This window comes from Varroa destructor, unplaced genomic scaffold (genome assembly GCF_002443255.2).
Source record: "Varroa destructor unplaced genomic scaffold, Vdes_3.0 BEIS01000002.1, whole genome shotgun sequence".
Classification (NCBI taxonomy): domain Eukaryota; kingdom Metazoa; phylum Arthropoda; class Arachnida; order Mesostigmata; family Varroidae; genus Varroa; species Varroa destructor.
Window position 1 is genome coordinate 5,616,695 of NW_019211455.1, and position 11,632 is coordinate 5,628,326.

General features: G+C 40.9%; 1 protein-coding gene across 3 annotated transcripts; it reads left to right on the top strand.

Annotated features, from left to right (window-relative positions):
- The first annotated feature begins 546 nt into the window (after positions 1–546).
- kdn (citrate synthase) lies at positions 547–10,588 on the top strand. Of its 3 annotated transcripts, none has more exons than XM_022795018.2 (6): positions 547–748; positions 1,654–1,707; positions 4,292–4,479; positions 4,951–5,230; positions 7,056–7,731; positions 8,386–8,525. In XM_022795018.2, the coding sequence occupies exons 1-6, from the start codon at positions 701–703 to the stop codon at positions 8,448–8,450; spliced, it is 1,311 nt and encodes a 436-aa protein (XP_022650753.1). In that variant the 5' UTR covers positions 547–700; the 3' UTR covers positions 8,451–8,525. The 3 variants fall into 3 exon arrangements, with proteins under 3 accessions (XP_022650753.1, XP_022650750.1, XP_022650751.1); XM_022795015.2 differs by having other exon boundaries at positions 549–748; positions 8,498–10,588; XM_022795016.2 differs by lacking the exon at positions 547–748 and adding an exon at positions 1,090–1,438 and having other exon boundaries at positions 8,498–10,588.
- Positions 10,589–11,632: the final 1,044 nt, after the last annotated feature.

Below are 11,632 nucleotides of genomic sequence, written 5' to 3' on the forward strand. Positions count from 1 at the left end.
CAACAAAGTCGATGTGGGTTCTTATCAGCTTAAAAACTTATCAGCTTTGATTTCGTCTTAAACACTAGGCTAGGGCAGTGAATTTCTTTTTCGAAGCATAATCGGATTCATTGTTTGTACACGACCTTTTCGATGTACACGACCTAATAATATTCTAAATATTAAGACTATAAAAATGAGACAATACTGACTTGCCCTGCAGGTTAGCGCGTTCAGTATAAAAAATTGATAAAAAATCACATTATGTTTATACCCCTCTTATTTTTGCGTAAACCAAAGGTTTTGTGATCATGATTATTGTAGTTTTTGAAAGGAGATCATTATCGTTTACCACATGTGTGGCATACATCTGTTACGAGCAATATGCAATGTTAAAGTTATTGGACTTTTCGATAAAACCTGCAAGCGCCTGGTTGATCAGTCATAAAGCTCGCTTTATGGCTTGCTCTCTTGCAGCAGCTTCGTTGATCAATTTTAAACCTGCGCGCCTTTCTCCGCTGCACAAAGGACCTCTCCGTTGTGGCTGCGATCACAAGTAGCGTTTAGTGCCGTTTAGCAGTCCTCGTCGACCCCAGAGCAGAAGCAAGCATTAGCCCATTTAACGCAGCAGTATTGCGGAGACCGCGACCGGCATAGGAGTAAGAACTGGTCCGAGTGAAAAATTTCTTCCTTATCTGGAAGTGAAATCGATTGGACGACGATGGCTTTGTCGCGACTTTTTCCGACCACTCGACTGCTTTGCCAGCAGGTAAGTCAAAAGATACATTTTGGACAGAGAATGGATCTGTGAGGCAAGAAATCATTGGCAGTTTCCTTTCCAAGTCTGGTAATCTAGTACGGTGTAGCGGTAGTACTAGCCTGTTCCACCATTGACTCTCCCTCGCCCCATCCTCCCCCTAAGATCTCAGAGGGCACTCGGAGGGTACTGCAGCTACCGTCCGACCCTTTGATTCTACTCAGATTGTCGTTCATCATCGCTAGCAAAACTTGTGTGATTGTGTGAATGGCTTTTGATACGGACCAATGTGTCACTCAACATCAGTCTACTTGAAAAAGAGGAATACACCGCGTGGAACGTTCGGAACAGCCGGCGTTGTGAAATGTGGCGCTGAAACCGGCAATACAATGCAACGGCGGCAGCTTTGGCGCTATGCCAATGGGCAACGGTCAACAACACAGTGACGATTATAAAATCCGATAGTAAAGCCTTCGACGGTTTTGACCTCGACCTCGAGCCGACGACGAGATCTGTCGGAGAGACGCGCGCCCTTGGCACGACTCTTTTGAACCGACCTGGCTAACTAACGGCGATGAAGAATGGCATTTGCTGCTGGGTGTATATCCGTGTTCAGTTTAATCAGCCTTCACAACGAAGACCAACATCCAGAGCAGCCTGTAAGGCATAGCCAAAGTATCTGAACGATCGGCACGTCACTAGGTATTGTTGATACAGGATTAATTTTGATTTTATATTGAAAAAGAAGCTTTGGCAGAGGGAAACATAGCCGGCGCATGCGAATGGACCCACACGTTCTATTTCACTGCCCAAAAAAGCAGTGAAGTATTTTGTATGCCATTTTTGGTGTTTCATGTGCATACTATAATACTTCATATAATGCATTCACACTTATTATTCGTCATTTTGTATTTCAGAGATTACCGGCTGTTCTATGCATGTCTTCGAGGGGTATTTCTGCCGACTCAACCGTAAGTGTGTGCACATCTTTGCTATGCTACTCTACGTTATACGTCGTTGAGTTCCCTTAGGGTTTCGGTTCGCTTGGTATTGCACAATCGCGATCATCAGGATGGATCACTATAGCTATGTGTGTGTAGCGCTCTTAGGATTACAGTACACCTACTGGCAAGCTAAGATTATCACCGGCAATGATCTACTCATACTGCATTCTCGTATGGGTTCATGATACTAAATTTATTGTTGCAACCACTACTGCAACGCAACGATAAGGCGCTTTTTTAAGAACGAGGTGAATCTGTGCATGCAGATTTTATCAGATAATAGCAGTGATTTAAAAAAACAATCATCCACGAAGAACACTACCTCTTCTATCAACCGGATCATCGAACTCGTTTTGTGCCTGCTCGTATGCGATATCATTTGCTAGAAATACTTCTTGTACCAGCTTGAAATGGCCACCGGTGGTCAACTGAAGTCACGCGATTTTGAAGCTATGTAAAAACATAATAAAAAACGATATAAACTATTTTCCTATTTTACGTTCGGCCCTTAAGCTGCTAGGTATCCCTTCAGACGGCTGGTTCCGAGCATGAAACGAAATGTACCTGCACCCTGATGCGGACCTAGATCATCGTCCTTAAGTTCCTACAGGGAAACACGTTACTGCGCTATCACGGGAATCGAGCAAACGATATTAGTGCATGCGGCGTCGGCTCGATTTGGGTCACAGTAGTGTCGGCTTCCCGCCATCTAATAATATAAGCACCAATGTTTGTAGACATATAGAACTGGGGATATATGCCCTGAAACTGCGCATAGATGCCAGTCAACTAGTGATACCAAACAATCATTGTCTAAGTCTTATCTACATTTGTTGCGAACGTTTTGAAAGTCAGTGAGGCAAGCCACTTAGTTTCCGACGTTCATATAATTGGTTTGTTCTGTAACTACGAATCTATCGACGGTCAGGCTAGCGCTATTCGTTATCGATCTGTACAGCGAAAATTCCAGTGCTACACAAACGCAATCGTTGACGAACGTACCGCCTCACCAAATGCGATATGAGCAAGAACGGTTGGTACGCCTTCAGCGTCGCTACATAATGCCGTCGGAATCCAACGCCACCAAAATAAACTACTTCTTGCCTGTTTCGGTCCATATAATAACGATTGTAAGGTCTCATGTCAGCTATACATAGCTCCCTGCTCTACAGACGGTCTCCAAATTAGACCCGTCTTTAGGACGAACCAATTTGCTAGCAGGCTGTAAACAAAGCGAGAGCGCATTCATTGGCAAATATGGAAGCTGCTGCTGCTTGGGGCAAACACGGCTTTACTTATTTTCCTTTGCTAGTCATTAGAAAAGCATCATCGCCACTGTATAGTATATAGCGTCAATATAGATACCAATTACTACTTCTATTATATCATGAAAGGGAAAACTGTCCAGCATTTTAAAATACAAACGGATCAGCAATAGCGCGGCGTATGCGCATACTGCACTTATTAAATCTCCATTATGAAAAGATAATCATTTGCTATAAATAGACTATTATTTTTAACGTATACACTTAGTATGGCTTGATGACAGGCCAATAAACAGGTATATCTGTGGATCAGTTTACTTAAAATAAATTTTGTCGATAACTGTCTCATGACGTGGCGCCTTCCAATCTGTACTGTTTTGGCTTTATAGTTCAACACAGTCGGGGAAGGTCAGCTGATCCCGCGGTTCTAGATTGTGACATCACGTGCGAAGAGATCAAGACGTTATCCAGTAAACGGGTAGCGTAAACGCTTTTGCCGGCGTGCGTTATTGCCTTTTGCAGGAAGACAAACTGGTCATAGAAAGACAAGGATCGCATGGCTAAAGAAACTACCCGACTTGGAAAATTGACTTTTATTACAAGTTAGATCGGACAAATATTTTACAATTTGTGGACCATTTAACGAAATTTGAATTACGTAGCATTGTGAATTATATGGAAGGTGCTGTTGTTATCAGTGGAGTGCACCGGTCTGCCTGGCTGTTCTTAGGGTCTTCGACCCTTCGAAATAGTAGAATTTGCATTATGGGTTTAAACAGCACAGTTACCCATGCACAGTATGTCGTGGTTGCGATCGATTATTTTACGTTTTCATCGACAACTTTTGGCAATTCTTGTTAATTTAGACACTGAAAATCGATGACTAAAACAACTCAAGGCATTACTAAGCAGGTTGATGAACGTATTGTATAGTATTGAAAAGTGTAATGTTTGGTCTCTTGTGGACGACTGTGGACATAATTGAAATGATACGTATGGAATATTCAAACACAATAGATTTAAGATGCTATAACGAAGCCCAGTTATGAAGGAAAGTTGAAGATATTAATCAGGTTATATAGACAGAAAGAAAACAACTAAGGTTTCAGTCCGAGTTATGGCTACAAGTTTAGAACTTCATTAATTGCCAGTGTTATGCTTCTCTTAAATTAACAATTGTCAGACGTTGAAAATCGAATCTGTTACTATTATTTTAAGGTAATTAACGTTTTAACCAACGTTGACATGATTACGTCTGGTTCAATTTATTTCGTTAACATTTTCAGGACCTTAAAACGGTGCTTGCTGATAAAATCGCTGTTGAGCGTCTCCGAGTGAAGGAATTCCGGCAGAAATGTGGCTCTCAAACCATTGGCGAAGTGACCATCGACATGATGTACGGAGGTATGCGCGGTATTAAAGGACTGGTCACGGAAACCTCGCATCTTGACCCAGAGGAGGGCATCAGCTTCCGGTGAGCAATAAACCATTAGCTAGTTTGTGTAAATAAAGAAAGCCGACTGCTCTGTGTTTCCGTTTCTCCTACACATAATAAACATACACATACCAGGAAATGTTAACTATCGATAAAATCTTCCGATGAGATTTTTTTTATGGAAACTGCGGATCGTATCTGTAACGCATAAATAGCGGACAACAATGCTCTCGCATCACGTTTAATAGCCGCGCCAAGCAGCCTGTTGTGAGTTTCCTGTTGTGGATAAACCTAACGATGACTGTCATGCACACGCCGTATCCACGTAATACCCTGTTGACGTTGTTACTTTACTGTTTAAATTTTCACTTCCTTATTTAATGATTAAGCATTTGGAAGATTGGTGGTTTGCGGGTTCGTCAAGCAATATACTTATTTTTTAATTACAAATTTGCTTACTTTGTGTGAATTGTTCATTTGTGATTCTTCTACCGTATTATCTCTATATAGGGGATACACTATTCCTCAGCTTCGCGAGAAGCTGCCAAAAGCCCCTGGCGGCGAGGAACCCCTGCCTGAGGGTCTTTTCTGGCTCTTGCTCACTGGTTCACTTCCTACAGAAGCCCAGGTGAAGGCCGTGTCACGTACCTGGGCTCAACAGGCTGATCTACCATCGCACGTGGTTACATTGCTTAACAACTTACCCGCATCTGTGCACCCTATGAGCCAGCTCTCTGCTGCTATCACGGCCTGCAATACCGAGTCGAAGTTTGTCAAGGCCTATAACGATGTATGTAAGACTGCACCCATTTTACGGTTTCCGTAGAAGTTTTTTTAACATTAATAGAGCAGTCGTTTTGTATGCCTTTCGTTTACTTTGGGTGGATATGTTCGTGCAGTAGGAAGTCGGTAATAATCATGTAAGCGATATCAAAAATGTTGTAACGTCCTTGCTACGAGCTAACACCATAATCTAAATAGGAACTTGTCTGAATTCCGACTAAGTGCTTCAAGTACTGCATAGCGTATCGTAATAACCATTTGCGTCAACCGTCAAATGGGTTAATATAAATTATTTTTTTTTTTTCGAATTCTTCACTATTTTATTTAGCATGCATCGACATACAATGAATGTCATCTTCAAATACAAAAGCGATATAAATTAGCGTCGCTCTTCAAAAGAAAGATCAAATCGGTTATATCCGGTTAGCAGAGATGAATGGCATCAATTGCGCCACTATCCAACAACATTAAACCGACTGTGTTGTCTGCTGCTGCGAAACTCTCTTAAAAGGTCGTCCTCTCAAGCTCATAGGTTTTTTGCTTCAGGGTTAGCTACAGGACTATACGTCGGTGTATAGATAACCATTTGTTCTTTTACTAGCCAAACTGGTTGTGCACCACGGACGGTGATGTCTATCTTGGTCATCACTGCGGCGCTAGAAGTCACTGTACACTAAAAATAGCAACGACAGCATCGCAATTGAAGGTCCGAAGCCATGAAGGTTTTGATACTATGAATAGCTGCCAGACAGGAATGTTGTCATCGCACTTTATGGAATATGCGGCCGGATGTAAATTCGCGCTGTTGTTTTACAAAGCACTATCAGAAATAGTAGTATTTTCGTAGTTCAATAGCGTCGTAAGCACGTTCGACTCTCTGTAAAGATATTCACATTTTTTATGATAAAACAGCTTGAGTGTTGAGTGTGAACGCGCTACGTTTTAAAAATACATCGAAGCAGAATTGGGGCCTCACGCACAGCAATATATAGAGTATAACCTTGGCAGGCCGGGCGGGTCTTCGGAGTGCTCCCTTAAACTTCTATGAAAGCTTAATATATGGCCATAAAGGACTGTGTAAAAAAAAAGAGATAATCCAATTCGATGCTGGTTTATAAGGGTAAAATGTTGCACGTACGGGATTAGGCGGTTACCTAGTTATAGCATAAATATAGACAATGCAAGTTATCCACACGAGCTTAAAACTAGTTTATGATTATGTTGTGTCTCTCGATTCAGTTGATACCTTTCTATTCGTTGTTAAGTGAACCAGGTTGATGTTTAAGGATTTGTCTACTAATTTCAAAGTACTTTAATCTTCAGTCATGTTTGGTACCTTATAACTAGTGCCAAACGAGGCAGATACAGTAGAAGGCGTGTGGTTAATTGCCGATAATGCATACCATAACACGTTCCTACAAAATTATATTTTCTTCATATTTCTACGACGGGTTCTTACCAAAGGTGTGTTACTCAACCACCAAATTAGCTGAGCACAATGGAAAGCCCAAAAGATCGATTGCAACGGTAAACTTCATACAATTAACATTAAGTAGCATTTCCATTTTGAGCCGACTATTTTAAGAAATTATATTAATTAAAAAAAAAAACAACTTTATAATAGATACCTTGACAAGTAGCTGTGCTGGACAAACTCTAATCCATACATGCAAAGATATCCAAAAATATTGAATTATTTCTTATAAGGCTTATCAGCAAATCGCTCACAAACGCATTGCGAGAAAGGTGTAGCGTGTTGATAACTAAAGTATGTAGGCAATTAATGTCAGCTGTTATGAATTGGTATTTCGTATTGATTTGGGGTATTTTAGGGCGTAAACAAGATGGCCTATTGGGAGTACGCTTATGAGGATTCCATGAACCTGATTGCCAAACTGCCGACGATTGCGGCTATAATCTATAAGAATGTCTACCGTAACGGAGAGTCCGTACCCCCCATCGATGGTGACAAGGATTGGTCAGCAAACTTCTGCAAGATGCTGGGTTATAATGATCCTCAGTTTACCGAGTTGATGCGTCTTTATTTGACCATTCATTCCGATCACGAGGGTGGTAATGTATCTGCTCACACGACCCACCTTGTCGGTTCAGCTCTTTCGGACCCGTACCTGTCACTTGCTGCAGGTATGAACGGCCTTGCTGGACCGCTCCACGGCCTCGCCAACCAGGAGGTGCTAGTCTGGCTTTCGAAATTGCAAAAAACACTTGGTAAAGATGTGTCTGACGAGCAGCTTAAAGAATTCGTTTGGAAGACACTCAAGAGCGGGCAGGTTGTGCCTGGTTACGGACACGCCGTACTTCGAAAGACTGACCCCCGGTACACCTGCCAGCGTGAATTCGCCCTGAAACATCTACCAAACGACCCGCTGTTTAAGCTGGTTGGACAAATCTACAAGATCGTCCCCGACATTCTTTTACGACTCGGCAAGGTCAAAAACCCCTGGCCCAATGTCGATGCCCACTCTGGTGTCCTGCTTCAGTACTATGGTAAGCTTTTCGATTTAGGAAATACATGAATACTGCCATTACAAATTTTTTTTTCTGTATCTACGGTTGTCACTTCATAGACCGTATACTGTTCTGATTTTAGAAAGTGGTGCGTAAAGTTGTGCTTTGCTATGATGCAATTCTGTTGTCATGATACGGTAATCCTTTTGAGTGTCTCGTGGCGCCGGGCAGATGTAGCGTTTTCACGTTTGAAGACGTAGTTCATTATCTCTTAAGTAGATACGCGATAAAATTATCAATAGAAGGCAGCGAACAAGAAAAGCCATGTTCCCTGACAGGCGGGTTGAGTGACCTTTGTCCACGAGACTGAGTGACAGAGCAGCGGAATTACACAGCGTTCACACCGTTCAGCCGCTACTGTTAAAGGGATGAATAGAACCAGAATAGGTCACAGAGTAAAAACGTTTTTCGAATGGTAGTCTGACTCATCTCGAAACAAGTGGCAGAGCGGTTTCTTTCTCTCAGCTGCTAAGATTCACCAGTAACCTATTTCTTTGCCCTGTTTTTTGTCCAACGTCACGTGATTACTCAAGCGTCGTTCTAATATCCGCGCTGACGTTGTCAGTTGACTCCCGAAAAGCGCTAACATGCTATGACTTGGATGATAATAGGTGCTTCTGACATCTTTCACAGGTCGGATTCGATTCACCTACTGGCTGCTGGTTTTTACATTTCGTTGGAATGGACGGGCTACTTGATAAAGGCAACACTAAATAAAATGTTTGTTCTGTGCGTTGCATTACAGGCATGAAGGAGATGAACTACTATACAGTTCTGTTTGGAGTGTCGCGTGCTTTGGGCGTTCTTTCGTCGCTTGTGTGGGATCGTGCACTTGGCCTTCCTATTGAGAGACCCAAATCAATGACCACTGAAGGCCTTATGAAGCTCTGCGGCTTAAAATAAATAGGTGAAATGCTCCTAACCGATCTCGCTCACTCTTTAAATGGCCGTTACGATCTGCGAACTCCAAAATGGAATAGGCTTCAAGGTAGCATGAGTTCAATCTAAGAATGAACACGTAAGAATGTATCGTTCCGTGATGTATGATTTTACGTTAAGGGAAGAAGCGACTTTGTGCGGAAGAAATGCGAAGTGGAATCGCATTGATCAAATGTTCAATAACTTCAGTTCTTCTAAACTAAAAGAAAAATAAGTTCAGCAGCAAGAAGTTCAAAACGTATCACCCGTTGGAAAAATATGGGACTAGTTCATACGCCTCTCTGGGAAAGCGTCGTTGAAATGAATATGTATATGTAGAATTTATTGTCGGAAAAACATGGAAGGGGGCTATTTTTACAAAGAATTCTCTTTCTAAATACTTTCATAATTCATAGTATACTCACATACAGACATACATATGACTGCGCACACGATAGATATACAGAATTAAGCAAATGATGTAGAATATATACAAAACCTTTTAAGTAACAGTCTTCAATGGTATAGTGATGATTACGATAAGCGAAAAGCTAGTGTTTTGCTTTAAGTAGTGGAACTGCAATGGCTGGATCGGGGTTTCGTGGTCACGTTATAACATTTTAATGGATGTTAGATTAGTACTAAGCAGAAAGCAACAGAACACAGAGGCCAGTTGAAAATAGACAACCAAAATAGAACGATATGAACGCATTATTTACATATAGACCACCAAGATCGTTTTCTAATGCGTTACCCCAGTGCATCGAAATTACGTCTTTCTGGCTTCTTTCACCTGAATGAACGAAAGAAGGAGAAAGAGAAAAAAGCGTGTACAATGATAAAATATAGCTAATAATGGAATGATAACGGTGGACGTTGCAGCAAAAGAATGTAAGTAAGTAAGCATGGCAACAATGTAACAATTAACTGAAATACGTTGTACAAACATAAACATGCGTGGATAAACAGTAGAAACGTCGAATCAAGCATCGAAGATGCTCATCGATATTTAGTTTAATTGTTTCAGGATTACTATATGGAAAGATGAGGTGACGAATTCATGTAAGAACCAGCAAGAACATGAAACATGTTATAATATTAATGAAGTAGTTATAGCGATGATAGCATATACTATACGATAATTGTTTGTGGCTTAGGGAAGTGGGCAACAGCTAAAACGTACATTAAGATCTGATTGTCGTTTTTCCCTCGAATTCATCCGAAATGAAGTGAAAAAGCTGCACCGGTTTTTTTTTTTAACTCTTTTTGTAGTTGGCAGGGTGGTTTTCTGTCGAGAACCTCTTAGCAAGGACAATTCGTACATCTTCGATGGACGACGGGACGAGGGGTCATGAATACTGGGTTGTTTTTGCTGTCTCGACGCTACCTAAATGGTCGAGAATGTCTTTGTAAGATCAAGCCGGATAAAATAACTTGTTCATACAAATCAAGTAATGGATTTTTCTGTGCACGCCCCATCATACAACCATTGAATATAGAGGAAATGCACGTAAATAGGTCCAAGAAATAGAACAGTTTTGAAGAAAACGGAAGATGAGGAAAGTGGCTTATAAAGAAGGGTGGCTAATGTTGATAATGATCACGATGATGGTCAGAAGAAGAAAAGCGTGAGGAAGGGGAGAAACATTATTAGGCAGAGCGCAGAGTACACGAAAAAATGAAAAAAGAAGAACGTGTACCACTACTACAGACTAAACCATTTTAGTTTGATGCATCGGTGTGCTGGTAAAGTGAATTTGCTAAGTTATTGGAACATTAAGTAAAACTAAGTTTAATGTTATTGAAAGAATGGAAATTGGAAAGAAGGCGATAACCGTAATGATGAAAGGTAGAATGAAACAAAAAGTCGAGATGGTTACGAGACAACTGAATAAACCACAAATGAGTACTTAAGGAACGCGCAAGCGTGTTGTTGCTCCGTATTAGGTGTGAGAGCATTGCCCTTGTAATGGAGCAGTGGTAATGTGTTTGCGTAGTAAACTTTTAGCGACGAGGTGGTCCAGGTTCGAAATCCAGTGTCGATGCATTTCATGTTGGGCTGCCAGTTGCCAGCCGTCTGAAGCAGCGCCAATCGGCGGTATCGGAAGTAAAACTGGAAACATTCGTCTATTTAAAGATGAGACCGAGAGCGGTCGAAAAATAGTAGCATTTGTTTAGAATTTTTTTTATTTTCAAAATTTTCAAGCTTTATAAACCTGTCACGTGGTATATTAGTGCAAAAAATAACCATGCATATAGGGAATCAGCGTACAAAACTTTTTCTACCTGGCAGAGACTGTACACCCCAAATAGTGCTCTAATACAAAACGCATGCAGATAGCCATCTATACCAAAACATGGTATAGATGGCTATTCGCGTCTCCTTAAATGCGTTTTCATGGTAACCGTAACTAACGGGTCACACTGATTCAAATTTGAGCGTTTTTTCCAAACAATATCAAGGAAATATGGAGTGAAAGAAATCAACGAAAAATAGGATATTTCTACTAAAATTATTAGCTGCTTGCATGGTTGCCGTGCTATTTCATAGATCCGTTGAAGTAACCCTAGATAGGTTTAGCCAGACTTAAGTTAGGCTTCTGATGGGAAAAGTCCTTGATGCGATACAGAAAAATACGTGACTCCGAGGACTTATTTACAAAATTGACGGTGACTAATAAAAAAAATACACAAAGCGTTATCGTGTGAAAACGTCTCTTTGTGAGACGTTGACAAACACTTACAATCATGGTACCAGGCGATACAATGGAACTTACATAACTCGACCAGCTTAACTAAAGGTAGCAACTTACTTTTGTTATATACGTTGTTAATAATAATGAAGTATGTAGATCAAATTTTGTATAACAAACTTCCTAACATATTAAGAAACCCACTGTTCCCTTTATGTAGAAATCGCTACATGCGAAATTTTTTAGACTTATACCAGTATATTGTTGTA

Bases quoted from the DNA above. Each gene is read 5' to 3' on its own strand.
- kdn (XM_022795015.2), top strand. From the start codon at position 701: ATGGCTTTGTCGCGACTTTTTCCGACCACTCGACTGCTTTGCCAGCAG. The intron at 749-1,653 runs GTAAGTCAAAAG...TTTGTATTTCAG, and splicing joins CTCGACTGCTTTGCCAGCAG to AGATTACCGGCTGTTCTATG. The intron at 5,231-7,055 runs GTATGTAAGACT...GGGGTATTTTAG, and splicing joins TTGTCAAGGCCTATAACGAT to GGCGTAAACAAGATGGCCTA.